At 39.0% G+C, this 20,883-nt stretch overlaps 1 protein-coding gene across 5 annotated transcripts in view; it reads left to right on the forward strand.

Annotated features, from left to right (window-relative positions):
* Positions 1–20,883, forward strand: part of KIAA1958 (KIAA1958 ortholog) — a 189,806-nt gene that overhangs the window by 82,607 nt on the left and 86,316 nt on the right. For all 5 annotated transcript variants that reach the window (XM_035254787.3, XM_035254793.3, XM_035254801.3 and 2 more), the window contains exon 2: positions 17,751–18,945. In XM_035254787.3, coding sequence (XP_035110678.1) covers positions 17,775–18,945 — 1,171 coding nt within the window. In that variant the 5' untranslated portion in view covers positions 17,751–17,774. The remainder of the gene's footprint in view (positions 1–17,750; positions 18,946–20,883) is intronic.

Genomic DNA, 20,883 nt, shown 5'->3' on the forward strand with positions numbered 1-20,883 from the left:
TTGTTGCCAATGCTTTTGGTGTTTTGTTCATGAAGTCCTTGCCTACTCCTATGTCCTGGATAGTTTTGCCTAGATTTCCTTCTAGGGTTTTTATGGTGCCAGGTCTTATGTTTAAGTCTTTAATCCATCTAGAGTTAATTTTAGTGTAAGGTGTCAGGAAGGGGTCCAGTTTCTGCTTTCTGCACATGGCTAGCCAGTTTTCCCAACACCATTTGTTAAACATGGAATCCTTGCCCCATTGCTTGTTTTTGTCAGGTTTATCGAAGATTGTATAGTTGTATGTATGTTGTGTTGCCTCCGGTGCCTCTGTTTTGTTCCATTGGTCTATATCTCTGTTTTGGTACCAGTACCATGCTGTTTTGATTACTGTAGCCTTGTAGTATAGTTTGAAATCCGGTAGTGTGATGCCCCCCGCTGTGTTCTTTTTGCTTAGAATTGACTTGGCTATGCGGGCTCTCTTTTGGTTCCATATGAAGTTCATGGTGGTTTTTTCCAGTTCTGTGAAGAAAGTCAATGGTAGCTTGATGGGGATAGCGTTGATTCTGTAAATTACTTTGGGCAGTATAGCCATTTTCACGATATTAATTCTTCCTAACCATGAACATGGAATGTTTCTCCATCTGTTTGTGTCCTCTCTGATTTCGTTGAGTAGTGGTTTGTAGTTCTCCTTGAAGAGGTCCCTTACGTTCCTTGTGAGCTGTATTCCAAGGTATTTTATTCTTTTTGTAGCAATTGCGAATGGCAGTTCGCTCTTGATTTGGCTTTCTTTAAGTCTGTTATTGGTGTAGACGAATGCTTGTGATTTTTGCACATTGATTTTATATCCTGAGACTTTGCTGAAGTTGTTTATCAGTTTCAGGAGTTGTTTTTTTTTTTTATAAAGACAGAGTCTTTTGTCATCCAAGCTGTTCTCAAACTCCTGGGCTCAAGCAGTCCTCCCACCTTGGTCTTTCAAAGTGCTAAGATTATAGGCATGAGCCACCTATCCTTTATGAAGGTGTTTTAAGTCACAATTTAAGCTCAAACATTTACTTCCCTTTCATCTTAACTATATCTATCTATCTATCTATATATATATATGTTATACACACACATATATTGTCAGATATGTGTGTGTGTAGATATATATATGTGTGTGTTTGTGTGTGTATAAGATAAGAGGAGAGGGCATTAAATAGTTGTGTGTGTGTGTGTGTGGTTTTTTTTTTTGAGACAAAGTTTCACTGTGTTGCCGAGGTTGCTCTTGAACTCCTGGGCTCAAGTGATCCTCTCACCTTAGCCTCCCAAAGTATTGGGATTACAGGTGTGAGCCACAGCACCCAGCCTCATCTCAACTTTCTTTATAAATGATGAAAGACATATTAAACATAGGACAAAATAATAACGTATGAAACACAGGAAAGTTAGCCATCAGTTGGCCCAGTAGCACATCTCTCAACCTCTGATTTGACTGAAGGATCAAACATCCTATGATTAAGTGCCCATCAGGATAAGCTTACTGAGAAAGCAAGAAGTATAATCCCTACATGAACTTAAACTTGAACCGAGAGCTCACAGAGCCTTTTGTCAGTGCGTTTTTGTGTATCAAATTTTTATTATCCATAAGATGGTGCAAAAATGCTCATAGATGTTTAGTATTTATAGCATAATTTCTTTTACATATATGTATATATTTTTAGTTTTTAGGTTTTTTTTAGAGATAGGGTCTCACTTTGTTTCCCAGGCTGGAGTGCAGTTGTACGATCATAGCTCACTGTAACCTTGAACTACTAGGCTCAAGTGATCCTTGTCCTTCAGCCTCCCAAGAGCTAGGACTACAGGCATGCATGCATCATCATGCCTGGCTAATTTTTTAAATTTTTAACATCTTCTAGAGATGAGGGTCTCACCATGTGGCCCAGGCTGGTCTCCAACTCTTGGCTGCAAGCTATCTTCCTGCCTCTACCTCCCAAAGTTCTAGGATTGCAGGTACAGGTGTGAGCCACCTTGCCTGGCAATATCTTTACACTGACTTGTAAATCCGTGGTCTGTTTGATCCCTCCTTTTGGTGTGTTAAAGACCCCTCAGAGTAACATGGCATAAGTTAAACCTTTACTCAGAAGTCGGAATCCATAACTTCTTTCTTTCCACTTACCATATTCAATCTTTCATCTTCTACTTCTTACTTGGTTTTCAGATCTATTCTATTCATCTGTCCACGACTGTCCAAGCCAGATTATTATTATATTTTACTTGAATTATTGCATCAAACCTCTTAACTAGATTCTTGCCTCACTCTAGACCTCTTCAAACTATAATCAGAATAATGATTCTAAAGTTACTTTTTCGCTTATAACCATATAATACTTTATCTCTTTAATAAAGACTAAAGTATTTAACATGACTTGCAAGACCTTCATGATTGGAACTGCATCAAACCTATAGATAAATTTGGGAATAACTGCAAACCTAATGATGTTGAATCTTCCAGTCCACTAATAGGGTATATCTTTCTGTTTACTTAGGTCGTGTTTAATTTCTCTCAGCCTTGTTTTGTTGTTTTTAGTGTAGAAGTCTAGGGCATCTTTTGTAAGAATTATTACTTGACATATATTTGGGACTACTATAAGTAGAATTTATTTAAATATAATCTTTATATATTTTACTTCTAGTATGTAGGAAATGATTGCGCTTTTAGTACTAATCTTCTATCCTGTTACTTTGCTAAATTCAGTTATGAGTTCTAGCAGTTGCTTTGTGAATTCTCGGTGATTTCTGCATAAACAGCCATGTTATTTACATATATTATAGGATCAGATTTAATTCTTTTGTTTGAATTTTTTTTTTGCCTTTTCTCCTCCCCTCACCCCCAACTATATTATTTTAGTGCTAGGATCTCTAGTACAATGTTGAATGAGAGTGATACAAGTGGGCATTCTTGCCTCATTCCTATTATCAAAAGGAAACAGTTGTCTTTTACATTAAATATGATATTAGCTGTAGATTATTCACAGATGCTCTTTATTGGTTTGAGGAAATTCCCTACCATTATTAGTTTGCTAAGAGTTTTTATTATAAATGGATACTTAATTTTGTCAAATGCTTTTTCCTGCATCTATTAAAATGATTGTGTGGGTTTTTTCCCTGTAGATTGTTACTGTGTTGAATTACATTTGCTCACATTTTGTAAAGGATTTTTACATTAGTGCTGATGAAGAATATTGATCTGTAATTGTCTTATTGTATTGGCTTTGTCAGGTTTTGGTATTAATGTTATGCTGGCATCCTCAAACAAGTTGAAGGAAGTGCTTTCTCTTTCCCCCATAATTTTGAAAATATTTGCATAATTTTATGTTATTTCTTCCTTGAATGTTTGGTAGAATTGACCAGTGAAACCACCTCAGCTTTCTTTTTGGAGAAGGTTTTTTAAGTCAATTTCTTTTGTAGGTACGTAGTTACTTAGGTTTTCTGTTTCTTATGTCAATTTTGTCATGCATCAGCAGTTGAGATCTAGTGGTATTAAAGCACAGCAACAACAAATTCTGAAAGGTTCAGAACCTTGTAAAGAGAGAGTCTACAAGGATTGCTGGGTAGATTGTCATAACTGAAGTCAGGTGGAAGCTAACTAGGCATTCACTGTTACTTTGCTACTAATTAGTTCTGTCATCTTTTGGAAAAGTGATGTAATCCTTTCATACTTTTTTTTCCTGTAAAGAAATTTTTCTGAAACTTTTGAAAGAAAATGTATTTTCATGGGCTTTCTTTTATGCCTAATGGCTTAAATAATTTTTAGCATAATGTTACTTAAATATATGTAAAAATAAAGTTCATAGTTCTGACATAGCTATAAATACAAAGTGTACTTACAAATTCAGCTTGAATCTGTTAAACCAGATAAGTTAAAATTAACAGCATAAATTTATAGGGAAGTAGACTTGAGACAGTATCTTTCTACTATTATAATACCAGTGGTTGTGTAGTGTAAATAAAAGAGCATGGGCTCTAGAATAAGACTTACGTTCAAATATTGGCTCTGCCATTTACTTTGTGCAAGTGACTTATTTATTTATAAAATGTGGATAATAATGTAACTGGTCAAACTAGAATTTAACTTAGTCAAACTAGAATTATTGATAATAATTAGAATTCTTGGTGTGACAAGTCCTAGAACAGTGCTTGGCAAATAAGAATTGTCTAATAAATATTAGCTTTATTTGTAATTATTGTTGTATTATTGTTCTGCTGACACCTAATGATTAATTTTGGGTTTATTGGTAGAAAGTCTGATTTGATATTTAATGTCCTTCTGATTTTGGCTTTCATAATATAAATGCTAATACACAGAATGTCTGCTTGCTTAAGTTAACTTCATAGCTTTGCTAACGTAGTGTATTATACTTAACCTAAACTCCACCAGCTAGAACTCCTTGAGTTTCAGGGTTTTTTTGTTTTTTGTTTTTGTAGAAACGGGGTCTCACAGGCTGGTCTCAAACCCCTGGGCTCAAACGATCCTCCTGCCTTGGCCTCCCAAAGTGCTGGAATTACAGGCATGAGCCACTGCACCTGGCCTGAATTTCAGTTTTTAATCAAGTGTCACTTGATAACTCTGAAAGTATCTAATCCAGTCATTGCCCATGTCAGATATGGGGAAATGCTATTTTTTAATTCTTGAAAATGTAGAAGCATCATTTTTCAGCATAGAGGTATCATTAGACTGCTGATGGAAATCTGTAGATTTTAAAAACTTTATTCTCAGAATTTTGAAAATACCTTGATTGTCTTACTGTTGATTTCAATTTGTAGGAAACTTAGAATGTATTGAAGTATAGTGGTAACTATTCTTTTGACTCAGCATGTTTAATTGCCTTAATATATCAGCTAATTATGCTCTCAAAACTACTAGTTAACATAGTTGCCAGGTTGAAATATATTTTTTTCTTTCTTTCTTTTTTTTTTTTTTTTTTTTGCTGTAGCATCTTTAGAATATCTTACCTTCTTTATTTTTTTATTACGTTTTAGGTTTTGGGGTACGTGTGAAGAACATGCAAGATTGTTGCATAGGTACACACGTGGCAGTGTGATTTGCTGCCTTCCTCCCCTTCAGCTATATCTGGCATTTCTCCCCATGATATCTCTCCCCAACTCCCAATCCCCCGCTGTCCCTCCCCTATTTCCCCCCAACAGACCCCAATGTGTGTTGTTCTCCTCCCTGTGTCCATGTGTTCTCATTGTTCAACACCCACCTATGAGTGAGAACATGCGGTGTTTGATTTTCTGTTCTTATGTTGGTTTGCTGAGAATGATGGTATCCAGGTTCATCCATGTCCCTGCAAAGGACACGAACTCATTGTTTTTGATGGCTGCATAATATTCCATGGTGTATATGTGCCACATTTTCCCTGTCCAGTCTACCATCGATGGGCATTTGGGTTGGTTCCAGGTCTTTGCTATTGTAAACAGTGCTGCCATGAACATTTGTGTGCATGTGTCCTTATAGTAGAACGATTTATAATCCTTTGGATATATACCCAGTAATGGGATTGCTGGGTCAAATGGAATTTCTATTTCTAGGTCCTTGAGGAATCACTACATTGTCTTCCACAATGGTTGAACTAATTTACACTCCCACCAACAGTGTAAAAGTGTTCCTATTTCTCCACATCCTCTCCAGCATCTGTTGTCTCCAGATTTTTTGATGATCGCCATTCTAACTGGCGTGAGATGGTATCTCAATGTGGTTTTGATTTGCATTTCTCTAATGACCAGTGATGATGAGCATTTTTTCTTTTTTTTTGAGACGGAGTTTTGCTCTTGTTACCCAGGCTGGAGCGCAATGGTGTGATCTTGGCTCACTGCAACCCCCGCCTCCTGGGTTCAGGCAATTCTCCTGCCTCAGCCTCCTGAGTAGCTGGGATTACAGGCACGCGCCACCATGCCCAGCTAACTTTTTGTATTTTTAGTAGAGACGGGGTTTCACCATGTTGACCAGGATGGTCTCGATCTCTTGACCTCGTGTTCCACCCACCTCGGCATTTTTTCATATGTTCGTTGGCCTCATGTATGTCTTCTTTTGTAAAGTGCCTGTTCATAACCTTCGCCCACTTTTGAATGCTTGTTTGTTTTGTTCTTGTAAATCTGTTTTAGTTCTTTGTAAATTCTGGATATCAGCCCTTTGTCAGATGAGAAAACTGCAAAAATTTTTTCCCATTCTGTTGGTTGCCGATTCACTCTAATGACTGTTTCTTTTGCTGTGCAGAAGCTGTGGAGTTTGATTAGGTTCTGTTTATCTATTTTGGCTTTTGTTGCCAATGCTTTTGGTGTTCTGGTCATGAAGTTCTTGCCTATGCCTATGTCCTGACTGGTTTTGCCTAGAAATTCTTCTAGGGTTTTTATGGTGTTAGGTCTTATGTTTAAGTCTTTAATCCATCTGAAGTTAATTTCAAATTTTAGTGTAAGGTGTCAGGAAGGGTTCCAATTTCTGCTTTCTGGACCTGGCTAGCCAGTTTTCCCAACACCATTTATTAAACAGGGAATCCTTTCCCCATTGCTTGCTTTTGTCAGGTTTGTCAAAGATTGGATGGTTGTAGATATGTTGTGTTGCCTCTGAGGCCTCTGTTCTGTTCTATTGGTCTATATCTCTATTTTGGTACCAGTACCATGCTGTTTTGATTACTGTAGCTTTGTAGTATAATTTGAAGTCAGGTAGTGTGATGCCTCCCACTTTGTTCTTTCTGCTTTTGGTTCCATATGAAGTTTAATGTGTCTTTTTCCAGTTCTGTGAAGAAGGTCATTGGTAGCTTGATGGGGATAGCATTGAATCTGTAAATTACTTTGGGCAGTGTGGCCTGTTTCATGATATTGATTCTTCCTAACCATGAACATGGAATGTTTCTCCATCTGTTTGTGTCCTCTCTTATTTCATTGTAGTGGTTTGTAGTTCTCCTTGAAGAGGTCCTTACTTTCCTTGTTAGTTGTATTCCTAGGTATTTTATTCTCTTTGTAGCAACTGTGAATGGCAGTTCATTCTTGATTTGGCTCTCTTTCATTCTGTTATTGGTGTATAGGAATGCTTGTGATTTTTGCACATTGATTTTGTGTCCTGAGACTTTGCTGAAGTTGCTTATCAGTTCAGGAGATTTTGGGCTGAGATGATGGGGTCTTCTAGATATACAATCATGTCGTCTGCAAATAGAGACAATTTGACTTCCTCTTTATTTCTTTTTGACTTCCCCTTTATTTCTTTTTCTGGCCTGATTGCTCTGGCTAGAACTTCCAGTACTATATTGAATAGGAGTGGTGAGAGAGGGGATCCTTGTCTAGTGCCAGATTTCAAAGGGAATGCTTCCAGTTTTTGCCCATTCAGTATGATATTCGCTGTTGGTTTGTCATAAATAGCTTTTATTATTTTGAGATACGTTCTTTCAATACCTAGTTTATTGAGGGTTTTTAGCATAAAGGGCTGTTGAATTTTGTCAAAGGCCTTCTCTGCATCAATTGAGATAATCATGTGATTTTTATCTTTGGTTCTGTTTATGTGGTGAATTACGTTTATAGACTTGCGTATGTTGAACCAGCCTTGCGTCCCCGGGATGAATCCTACTTGATCATGGTGGATAAGCTTTTTGATGTGCTGCTGCAAGTGGCTTGCCGGTATTTTATTGAAGATTTTTGCATCTCTGTTCATCATGGATATTGGCCTGAAGTTTTCTTTTCTTGTTGAGTCTCTGCCGGGTTTTGGTATCAGGATGATGTTGGTTTCATAAAATGATGTGGGAAGGATTCCCTCTTTTTGGATTATTTGGAATAGTTTCAGAAGGAATGGTACCAGCTCCTCGTTGTATGTCTGGTAGAATTCAGCTGTGAACCCATCTGGACCCGGGCTTTTTTTGGGTGGTAGGCTCTTAATTGCTGCCTCAACTTCAGACCTTGTTATTGATCTCTTTAGGGTTTCAACTTCTTCCTGGTTTAGGCTTGGGAGGATGCAAGTGTCCAGGAATTTAACCATTTCTTCCAGGTTTACTAGTTTATGTGCATAGAGTTGTTTGTAATAATCTCTGATGATAGTTTGAATTTCTGTGGAATCTGTGGTGATTTCCCCTTTATCATTTTTTATTGCATCTATTTGGTTATTCTCTCTTTTCTTTTTTATTAATCTGGCTAGTGGTCTATTTTGTTGATCTTTTCAAAAAACAAAGGGTTTTTTTGAAGGGTTTTTTTGTGTCTCTGTCTCCTTCAGTTCTGCTCTGATCTTAGTTATTTCTTGTCTTCTGCTAGGTTTTGAGTTTTTTTTTATCTTGCTCCTCTAGCTCTTTCAATTTTGACGATAGGGTGTCAATTTTAGATTTCTCCTTGCTTCTCATGTGGGCATTTATTACTATATATTTTTCTCTAGAGACTGCTTTAAATGTGTCCCAGAGATTCTGGTATGTTGTGTCTTCGTTCTCGTTTTCGAACAATATCTTTATTTCTACCTTCATTTCATTGTTTATCCAGTCAACATTCAGGAGCCAGTTGTTCAGTTTCTGTGAAGCTGTGCGGTTCTGAGTTAGTTTCTGAATTCTGAGTTCTAACTTCATTGCACTGTGGTCTGAGAGACTGTTATGATTTCTGTTCTTTTGCATTTGCTGAGGAGTGATTTACTTCCAATTATGTGGTCAATTTTAGACTAGGTGTGATATGGTGGTGAGAAGAATGTATATTCTGTGGATTTGGGGTGGGGAGTTCTGTAAATGTCTATTAGGTTTGCTTGTTCCAGGTCTGATATCCTTGTTAATTTTCTGTCTCGTTTATCTGTCTAATATTGACAACGGGATGTTAAAGTCTCCCACTGTTATTGTGTAGGAGTCTAAGTCTCTTTGTAAGTCATTAAAAACTTGCCTTATGTATCTGGGTGCCCCTGCATTGAGTGTGTATATGTTTAGGATTGTTAGCTCTTCTTGTTGCATTGATCCCTTTACCATTATGTAATGTTCTTCTTTGTCTCTTTTGATCATTGTTTGCTTTAAAGTCTATTTTATCAGAGACGAGAATTGCCACAATCCTGCTTTTTTTTGCTCTCCATTTGCTTGGTAAATCTTCCTCCATCCCTTTATTTTGAGCCTTTGTGTATCCTTGCATGTGACATGGGTTTCCTGGATACAGCACACCGATGGGTTTTGGCTTTTTATCCAATTTGCCAGTCTGTGTCTTTTGATTGGTGCATTTAGACCATTTACATTTAGGGTTAATATTGTTATATGTGAATTTGATACTGCCATTTTGATGCTAGCTGGCTGTTTGCCTGTTAGTTGATGCAGATTCTTCATTGTGTTGATGCTCTTTACCATTTGGTATGTTTTTGGAATGGCTGGTACTGGTTGTTCCTTTCTATGTGTAGTGCCTCTTTGAGGAGCTCTTGTAAAGCTGGCCTAGTGGTGATGAAATCTCTGAGTACTTGCTTGTTCGCAAGGGATTTTATTTTTCCTTCACTTATGAAGCTCAGTTTGGCTGGATATGAAATTCTGGGTTGAAAGTTCTTTTCTTTAAGGATGTTGAATATTGGCCCCCATTCTCTTCTGGCTTGCAGAGTTTCTGCGGAGAGATCTGCTGTGAGTCTGACAGGCTTTTCTTTGTGGGTAACCTGACCTTTCTCTCTGGCTGCCCTTAGCATTTTCTCCTTCATTTCAACCCTAGTGAATCTGACAATTATGTGCGTTGAGGTTGCTCTTCTTGAGGAATATCTTTGTGGTGTTCTCTGTATTTCCTGGACTTGAATATTGTCCTGCCTTGCTAGGTTGGGGAAGTTTTCCTCGATAATATCCTGAAGAGTATTTTTCAGCTTGGAATCATTCTCTTTGTCACATTCAGGTACACCTATCAAACGTAGATTAGGTCTTTTCACATAATCCCATATTTCTTGGAGACTTTGTTCATTCCCTTTTAGCCTTTTTTCTTTAATCTTGCCTCCTTGTTTTATTTCATTGAGTTATCTTTGACCTCTGATATCCTTTCTTCTGCTTGGTCAATTCGGCTGTTGAAACTTGTGCATGCTTTGCAAAGGTTGAAATATATTAATAGTAATTTTGGAAAAATATTTTCATTTTATGGTACTCAAAGTTTAAGAACCTCTTCATGAGATTGGCAATGAATTTAAGAATGTAATAAAAGCAACTTAATGTTTACCACCTTTTGATTCATAAAGCTCAGTGAATATTAATAAAATGTGTAGCCTTTAATAAAATTTATAATTTTATCCACTTTGTCTTTTCATTTTAGCATTTTATCATTATATTTATGGGGGCCTTCAGGAAAGGTACTGTCTTACTCTTGTATAGTAGCTTCTACCTGGTTAAAAGGTTCTTTAGAGTTCTATATGTCTTTATAATCTGTGCCTTAATTCTGCCATGTTTTTAGATATTTAAATTGTTTTAACATCTTCATTCAAATATTGTGCCATAAATTGCATGCCTGTAGTCCCACCTATGCAGGAGGCTAAGGCAGGATAATTGCTTAAGCTGGGGAGTTCAAGAACACTGTGAACTGCATTTCAACCTGGGCAGCAAAGCAAGACTCTGCCTCAAAAAAAATATTGTGCCATGATGTATATGATTTTCTATGAACATGTAGTATTTATTTCAATTCCATTTCTTTTCTCATTGCCCTACGACACTTAAAAGTAATATATTACTCCACCATCACATTATGTTGTTTTCATGATGTTAAATTAGGATGCCTTTTGTTTTAAAATTATTAGTGCAAAAGAGAAGTGTTTCATTTATATGTGCTGAGATGAATACAGTGTGAACAGGTTTCCTAACAAATTGGAAGCCGAGTGATGTCACTCAAGGTGATTATGGGCCCTAATGTGAGGCACAGGGTTTTGAAATTACATGGCATTATGTGGGTATATGATTATTTAGATGATTAATAATGTGTTCCTATTAACTACTTTTTATTATCAAAATGAAAAATGGTAAAGACATTGTGAAATAGAATTACAGACCTTCTAAGAATTTATTTGTGGAGTCTAGTCTGAGTAACAATCGTCCTGGAGTATGGTGCAGAGGAAATGAAGGATTATACTCTAAGGTGTCAGAAACCAGGGAAGAATGTATTAGTTTGTGTGTGTTAATTAGTAACTGACTTCAGCTGTATGTAGCAAACAGCTCCCCAGCACCATAAGACAGTGAAACAAAACAAAACAAGCAAAAATAAGAGAAAACACCAACAACAGTGGCTTGAACAAGATCAGGAGTGTGTCTTCCTGAAGCAGGGAATTCAGAGCTGATGTCGTGGCTCAGTGGTGTCATCAGGGACCCACGCTCTTTCTTGTTCTCTGGCATTCTTAAGTTCTTCTTTATGCTCCTAGGAGGCCTCTGTAGCTCCAGCCATCCTATCTTTTTCCCGTTGGAAAGAAAAGGGAAGAACTAAAGGGAAAAGGCAAAAACCAGACAAATCTGTTTCAAGGGCTTTCTCAGAACCCCACTCAGTGACTTCCATTTGGGAGCTGATCATAATCCAGAAAGAAACAACCACGAGCACCATAATCCCGGATAAAAATCCCTAAAGTCTAAAATCCTGAAAATCAATCCTGAAAGATCAAAATCCCAAAAATATAATTCTGGAAAAAATTTAAAAGATATTTATTTTACATTTTTAAAAAAGGGGGACTTATTTGAGAAACAAAGGCAGAACACTTCATAGGTCACTTTATAAAATAAAATAGGCAATATTAATATACAGATTTTTGCAAACAGAAACACTCAGGTATATTAATGACAGTTGCATGGGTATAACAGTTATGAGCAGATGAACCATAGCCATGAAGAAATAGCTTATAACTGAGGTCATCTGATATACTGTGACAGACAAACTAGGTCTTTTGATGACATTCATCAAAACGGTAATGGGTCACCACTGCATATGCAGATGCCCAAAGAGCTAAGATCTTGAGAAAGTTTATTTTTCACAAATGTGGATGTACAAAAAGGACATCTCTTCATTTATTAAGAAAGTTTCGGCCAGGCGCGGTGGCTCACGCCTATAATTCCAGCACTTTGTGAGGCCGAGGCAGGTGGATCACGAGGTCAAGAGATCGAGACCATCCTGGTCAACAAGGTGAAACCCCGTCTCTTCTAAAAATACAGAAATTAGCTGGGCATGCTGGCGTGTGCCTGTAGTCCCAGCTGCTTGGGAGGCTGAGGCAAGAGAATTGCTTGAACCCAGGAGGCGGAGGTTGCGGTGAACCGAGATCATGCCATTGCACTCCAGCCTGGGTAACAAGAGTGAAACTCCATCTCAAAAAAAAAAAAAAAGAAAGTTTCAATGCTTTTATATACACACACAGTGCTTACACACAAAGTCGACATTGTGGTAATATACCTTTTTGGAGTCAAATTTCCAAAAATGACATAAAGTAAATTAGAACTGTGTAAGTCTTCATAATGTTGATACCTCCAGTTTTGGAAATTATAAGATGAAATACATAGCATAGCACATCGTATTGTTGTGGCTCAAGCCTGAAATCCCAGCACTTTAGGAGGCTCAAATAGATCACTTAAGCTCAGGAGTTCAAGACCAGCCTGGGCAACATGGCAAAACCCCATCTCTAAAAAAAAAAAAAAAAATTTTAATACAAAAAGTAGCCAGGCGTGGTACATATCTGTGGTCCCAGCTACTTGGGAGGCTGAGGTAGGAGGGTTACCAAAACCCCGGGGGGGCAGAGGTTGCAGTGAGCTGTGATCTCACCACTGTACTCCAGTCTGGGCAACAGAGCAAGACCCTGTCTCCAGAAAAAAAAAAGGAAAAAAAAAATAGGGCTGCCAATTTAAGAGTAGGAAAACTTAAAAAAAAAAGTGTGTTACAAGGCTATATTATGGCAGTTGCGTGGAGGTAGTCTGTAAGAGCTGGCTGATTTTCATGATCATTAAACTATATTTTGAAGTCTTGTATGTTGATGAATAGCTTCTTTTTTTCTTTTAGGACATGGCTCTCCATAGAGAATGTGTTCATGTTCCTTCTATAGGTGATACTGTTCTTTTTTGAATTCTTCTGTGATTCGGTATACCACATGAGCATTGCCTATTAAATTTCCCCACACTTCTGAGTTGTGGGTAGATGGAAATCCATTCTGCATGTACTCATACACAGACCACAAATCTGGCAGAAGCAGTTCTAGTGATGGAACAGCAACACCATTACATATTAAATGTCTTCTTATCCTACTGTGCACATAATTATTTTTGAACTAGTCATTACTTTTCTGGCTTCTTCAGGCAATGTGGCTTTAATTCATTAAAAGTTTCTGGAATGTCATCTGCTGAAAAGAAGGCCAGTGTAGGCAAATGACCCCTTCAACTGAAGTTTGTATCATTGTAGCCTGTCCACTCATCTGAATTTCGTGCCAAATGCATTAAGCTGAATAGGAAATACAAACTTTATTGGTAACACTTTGAAATTCACTTTTTAAAAAAATGTGTTTTTTTCTGAGATGAGTTTCGCTCTTGTTGTCCAGGCTGGAGTGCAATAGCATGATCTGGCTCGTTGAAACCTCCACCCGAGTTCAAAGGATTTTCCTGCCTCAGCCTCCCAAGGAGCTGGGATCACAGGCAGGTGCCTCTGTGCCTGCCTAATTTTTTTGCGTTTTTAGTAGAGATGGAGTTTCACCATGTTGGCCTGGCTGCTCTTGAATTCCTGACCTCAAGTGATCTGCCCACCTCAGCCTCCCAAAGTTTGGGATTACAGGCGTGAGCCACTGCACCCGGCCCAAATAAAGGTTTATTAAATGCTTTACTTTTTCTATTCATTAATACATAATTGAGTGGATAAGTTCTAGAATTTTCACATCTAACAGGGACATGAATTATATGTAGTTGATAAACAGTGGGAACGATTTTGAAATTCATTAGCTAAAGTGAAGCATGTGGTAGTTCTTCCATGTTAGATTTAGTGGTAAATATAAGAAATCTGCCTTCTTTGACAGTCAAATCACTAATCATGAATAGTTCACCATTTAATTTTTTTTAAACACTGACGAAACCTCAGTATCAACATGTGTATTTGGTTCAGAAGGTCACTGAGCTTATTGAATTCTTTTTATTGTCTGCTGAAGGGTGTTTTTTGAATGGAAGCATGGTGCTATATGTGAAGGGGCAGAAGTCGTACACAATTGAATAATTTGGCAGGGGAGATTTCTTGTACTTTTTGCCTGTGTTTTCACTTCTGTGATCTTTGAAACACTTGCTGCACTTGTATTTGGAAAGTGGCTGTGGTCTACAAATTTTGTAAGTGTATGCTGTCCATGTGAAAGTCCGCCTGTTGCTTAGCTGCTGCAATTAAGCGATTTTCTGCTTTGGCAGCACCAATAATAATTAGCTTTTAAAGTTTTATATTTCACCATTTAGTAACCTTATATAGTTAACTTATCACAGCTCTTTTGCAAGAGAACATTTCGGTCTCTTCTATTGTGTGGTAAGGAATACAGTAAGAAGGAGTGACACTTGGCTTTGTCTGTACCAAATCTGTATTAGTCAAGATTCTCCAGAGAGACAGAACTAATAGGATATGCATATAAACATGAGAGGGGATTTATTAGGGGAATTGGCTCATGTGATTATGGGGCTGAGAAGTCCTACAACAGGCTGTCTGCTAGCTAGAGACCCTGGGATGCCGGTGTAGTCGTTCAATCCAAATCCAAAGGCCTCAGAACCAGGGAAGCCAATGATGTGACTCTCCGTCTGAGGCTGAAAGGCCAGGACCTTGGAACTGCTGGCCTAAGTCCCAGAGTCCAAAGGCTGGAGGCCTCCAGTTCTGATGTCCAAGGCAGCAAAAGAGAAGTCTGTGCTAGCTCTCAGAGAGAACAATTCACCTTCTGTATTTATTCTCTCTGGGGCCCCAGCTGATTGGATGGTGCCGCCAACATTCAGGCAAGATCTTCATGTAATCCACTGAGACTCACACACTAATCTCTCCTGGAAACACCCTTACAGACATTCCCCCAAAAGGTGCTTTACTAGGTTTCTAAATCTTAATCCAGTCAAACTGACACCTGAATTTAAATCCACCCCATGTCAGTCTATCACTCATATGCATCTCCTTAAACCATATTTAATTTCCGAATAAAGACAATAACAAGGTAATAGTTCCACCTAACATGACGTAGCTATTCTATGATTGTGATTTTTGGGATTTTAGACTTTAGGGATTTTGATCTTTTGTGATTTCAACATTTGGGACTATGGCATTCGGGATTTTGTCTTTCAGGATTATGATCCAAACCCCTTCCATTTATATGTCCTTGGCCATGCCTGTGTCATAGGGCCACCCTTGCTCCAGGGGAAGCTGGGAAAATATATTCATGAGCACATTGCTGCCTCAACAAATTGGGACTCTCTGTGAGGACTACGGGAATGAACACTGGGTAGGCAAAATAGCAGTCTCTGCCACACCAATTAAATGTTACTAGTGATGTTAAGTTTAAAACAGGCTGGGGTGCAGTAGCTCATGCCTGTAAACCCTGAGCTTTGGGCGGCTGAGACAGGAAGGAGAATTACTTGAGCCCAGTTTAAGAACAGCTTGAGCAACATAGGGAGACTCCTGTCTCTATAAATAAATAAATAAATAAAAGTTCAGAACAAATAGACACATAAACCAGTCTTTGTCATTTTTTTTTAATATCTACTTTAACCAAACTTATATGAAAGGAATATAAATGAAATAAGTCTAAATTTCTAGAGTACAAAGGAAATATAAGATGATGTAGTCCCGGCATTTTAGGCTTAGAGATAATCAGTGCCTTGTTTGAGACCACAGGCAGTGTTTCCAGGCTTGGGAATTGGCGTTGCTGACTCCCACACAAGTCACTGCTCTTTCTGTTCACTTTGCTGCTTCATGAACTCTGGTTGCTTGTCTGTTACTCTTCTGCATATATACAAGGCGGCTGGGTTTTGGTTACACTAGGGGAGAAAACCCTCTAATCCCTTGAATGGTTGCAATAAAAGAGATCCAAGGAAATTTTCTGTTTCCTACTTAGGAGTCTTATACATTCACGTTGTAAGTATTGATGGTGCTGGCAGTTTAAAAACATTCATTCATTCTTCATTCAATTATTCAGCAATGACTGCATACTAGACAATAGGTTATAATGTCTCAAGAACAGGAGCATGCCTTATGAATTTCCATATCCCCAAGTAGGTCCTCACTGATGAGTGAATAATTAAGTCATAGTTTTTGCCTTCAGGAAATCCTTAGTCAACTCCGAGAGACAGACAAGCAAGTCAATGATAATAGTACAGCAAAGGCATATCTCTTCAGAGGATACAGGCATGGGTGAAAGGAAGCTAAATAAATCTCTTAGGCAGAAAGAGGGTCCGGAAAGATGCCAGTAGGAGGTGGCCTCAGGTTCAGTTTTGAAGGGGCTGGCCAGGTGAGAAAAGAGAACCGCAGCATATCAAGTGAAAGAATGAGTCTCTCACCAGCAGGGAGCTTAGAGAAGAGGGGACCACAAGAAGTATGGGAAGAGGCCATGGTCGTAGGAAATGAGGCTTGAGAGGTGGCTGTGGCCACATCAACAGAGATCTTAATAGTATGTTAAAGGATTTGAACTTACCTAACTTCCCTGACCGGGAGCCATGGAGTCAGGCCAGGGAATGGAGGCTCAGGTGTCATTGTGGTTAGACTGTGGTGCCTGAGTGCAGAGCACCAGCGAGGCATGTCTTGTCACCCACAGCTGCAGATAGCCAGGGCCGACTAAGTCACACATAAAGATTCCTGTGCCTCCCTGCCCAGTGGTCCCAGGAGCCCCCTCTTGGCAGAGCCTTACTAACCTTTCCAGCCCCTTGCAGACTCCACCTGTCCCCTTTCACTTTCTTACCCATCATGTTGTCCTCCCTCTTCAGTGACTAATAAAGGCTTCTTTTTGTCTCCTGCCTAATAAGTAATGATTTGCTTTTATTTGATAGTTGGTTATCCTTGGCTTTATGAGACCCTCAGATGGTAGAAAACACCAGACCTATTTTGTAACCTCTGATGGTAAATGAAAGGCAATATTTCAGGAATTGTAGATAGCCCGGAGACAGGAAGCCTGCTCCTGAGAGTGGTTAGAGCAGGGCCTTCCGCTTCCCTGTAGTGGCTGCTTTGGTCTACAGACTGTCCCATCCAGCAGCTCTCCTCCCAGTCTACTCTCCCTTCTCTGCTCAAGACTTCCCCACTTTTCAAATCGAGTCCCTCATTCCCTCCTTGGACTTCCAGTTGCATTGTCTTCTGGTGCCCAGCCAGGACTGGCTTCCTTTCTCTGATACCCATCCCAGGATGGATCTAAACCTCCTTTGTTGGCTCTGCTTCTAGTAATGAAGTTTCTGATGACAAAGGGTGACATTGGAGCTGCATGCTCTTGGTTAATACAAGTAATAGACACAATGTTATTATTGAGGGGCTGTCTGAACCTCTCTTGTCAGTGACTTTGGACATAAAATGTGCCATGGAAAAGCTCTTTTTATTGCTTGTTTCTCTTTTTCTTTCTCTCTCTTTTTTTCCTTAGGCAGGAATTATTATAACAATAAAGGAAACTCACAAAATTTTTCTCCAAATCCCACAACCATAAGTCATCAGCTGCTTTTACTTTTCCTGGTATTCTCTTCCAGTCCCTGCTCATCTACAGTGACATTGACTAGATTCAGTTTTGAGGTGCATTTCTTTTTTATGCCAAATGATCATATTTGGGACAGACTAAAGTAATTGAGCCATAGAAATATCTCAGGTAATAATGGCTTCTTCTTTTGATTATTTCCCTTTAGGAGAGACACTGCTGATCCTGTAACATGGAGGATTGTCTTCATACCTCATCTGAGAATCTGTCCAAATTGGTCAGCTGGGCCCACAGCCATGGGACTATTTGCAGCCTCATTCCAAACCTGAAACACTTGCTTTCTGAAGGTTCCCATGGGAACCTGACAGCAATGTGGGGCTGTAGTGCTGGCCATGCCTACCACTGGCCACTAACGGCTACTTGCAGAGCTGGGTCCCAAGAGCGGGTCTGTTTCCAGGATAACAGAAGTTTTAACTCTGATAGTCCCAGCATAATTGGGGTGCCCTCTGAGACACAGACTAGCCCTGTTGAAAGGTACCCTGGGCGACCAGTGAAAGCAAAGCTAGACTGTAACCGGACCAGAGACTCTTGTGACTTCTCCTATTGTAGTGAGCCCTCTGAACTGGATGAAGCTGTTGAAGAATATGAAGATGAAAACACCCTGTTTGACATGGTTTGTGAGTCTTCTGTTACAGATGAGGATAGTGACTTTGAACCCCAGACCCAAAGGCCTCAAAGCATTGCTCGCAAAAGACCTGGGATAGTCCCATCTTCCCTCCATTCAAGCTCCCAGGCGCAGATGGTTGACGAATGCAGCAATGATGTCATCATTAAGAAAATCAAACAAGAGATCCCCGAAGATTATTACATTGTGGCAAATGCAGAACTGACGGGAGGGGTAGACGGACCAGCCCTGTCCTTGACACAGATGGCAAAACCCAAGCCTCAGACTCATGCCGGTCCCTCCTGTGTAGGGTCTGCTAAACTGATTCCCCACGTAACATCTGCCATCAGCACAGAGCTAGACCCACACGGTATGTCTGCATCCCCCTCTGTGATCTCCAGACCAGTTGTCCAGAAGACTGCTAGGGTATCTCTGGCTTCGCCAAACAGAGGACCCCCTGGTAGCCATGGTGCCAACCAACAGGTGGCTATGCAAATGCCTGTGAGCACATCCCATCCTAACAAACAGATCAGTATCCCCTTGTCTGCCCTGCAGCTGCCTGGACAGGATGAGCAAGTTGCTTCTGAAGAGTTCCTGTCCCATCTGCCCAGCCAGGTCTCCTCCTGTGAGGTAGCCCTTTCTCCCTCAGTTAACACAGAGCCAGAAGTGAGCTCCAGTCAGCAGCAGCCCCCAGTCGCTCCGGCCATAACCACTGAGGCCACAGCACAGTGCATACCAGGTATGGCATGTGAGGCGACATCAAGTCCCTCATCTACACACACACCAGAATTCTGCGCCGTCAGCACTTCTAAAACCATTGGCTCAGTTTGCTAAAATTCAGTCCTTTGTTAGTTATAGAAAGATAGAAATAACGACTGTGTTATATCCAGGTGATACTACAAAGGAAATTCACAAGAATTAAGGCCCTATCCAGTTGATGTACCTTAGGGCTGAGAGGACAGCTGTAAGATTGTTCTGTTGATATTGTAGCACTAGATTTAAGTTTGATACCTATCAGCTGAATTCGTATATAGTAAAGTTATTTTTGAAAGTTTTAAAAATATGCTTTTTTTTATCAGTAGCAGTGTGTTTAGTTGTTGTTTGAAGCTAAGGTGATGTTGGGTAAGGCATATAATGACAATAGACCTGATGCTTTTCCCTTATTATTTATTTGACTGAGCCAGCTTGACATTGCTATTCATTTTAGTTGGTGTGGTAGTTTAAAATAAGTTTTTTTATAAAAAAACAATAGACATTTCTAAAAGAAGTATTTTATCTTTTCCCTTAAAATTTAAAAGAATAGGAAAACTTGCATTTCTGCAATTTGTGAACCTAACTGGAATGGATTGAGAGGGGAGTGAAATAATTGTTTGAGGCCCCTGCACCTGTAATTGTAACATTCTAATGTTTTTTAATTCTGACATTTAGTATTTATTTAATCTGGGCCATTAGTATATAAAGGGGGCTTGGGTCTCATGCTTCTGACTTCATGATTCAAATCTAGCAGGCTAGAACAGAAACATGGACAAGGATGAAGAAACGTGCAGAAATCTGTGGCATGTTTAGTTTATTTCAGTCCTTCTCAAAAACATGTTGTATTTTGGAAAAAGCTTCCTAGAAGCCTGAGTCACCTATGCCTTTATCCTGAAACTTCCTTGGATTAAGCTGTTTAACAAACCTTTTTCCCCATTTTAGTATCAACTTTGAGATTCTCAAAGAAGACCTTCCATTTATGATTTTTTTGAAGACATATTCATGGTATTATTAAGAAGATATTCACTGAAAATATTTACATCCTTATTGAAAATTATGCTTTTCAGTTTATTCATTTTTCTCTTTCTTCAAAATAATAGTTTCATTGAGATACTGTTCACATATCATAAAATTCACTCTTTTAAAGTGTACAATTCAGTGGGTTTTGGTGTATTCACAGAGTTGTACAACTGTCACCATTACCTAATTTCAGAATATTTTCATCATCACAGAAAGAAACCCCATACCCATTAACAGTCACTTTTTCCCTCCCCTTAGTTCCTGGCAACCACTGATCTACTTTCTGTCTATAGATTTTCCTATTCTATATGTTTCATATAAGTGGAATCACATATTATGTGGCCTTTCGTGACCACCCTTTACACTTAACGTGAAGTTTTCAAGGTTAATCCATGTTGTAGCATTTCTTTCGATATTGTATGACTATGCCATATTTTATTTTTTCTTTCATCAGTTAATGGACATTTGGGTTGCGTTCATATTTTGGCTATTATGAATAATGCTGTGAACATTTGTGAACAGGTTTTTGTGTGGATGTGTGTATTTATTTAGCTTGGGTAACTACCTAGGAGTAGAATTGCTGGGTCCTGTGGTAACTTTATATTTAACTTTTTGAGGAGCTGCCAAACTGTTTGCCCAAGCAGCTCCATCATTGGACAGCCTCACTAGTAATCTATAAAGGTTCTTATTGCTCCACACTGTCACCAACTCTTGTTATTTTTCATGTTTTAAAAAATAAATATCCTATTGGGTGTGTGAAGTAGTATCTTATTGGGGTTTTGATACGTGTTACCCTAATGACTAATGGTACTGAGCTTTCTTTCATGTGCTTGTTGGCCAGTTGTATATTTTCTTTTGAGAAACATCAACTCAGATCTTTTGCCCATTTTAAAGTTAGGTTGAT

This window comes from Callithrix jacchus, chromosome 1, assembly GCF_049354715.1.
Source record: "Callithrix jacchus isolate 240 chromosome 1, calJac240_pri, whole genome shotgun sequence".
NCBI lineage: Eukaryota > Metazoa > Chordata > Mammalia > Primates > Cebidae > Callithrix > Callithrix jacchus.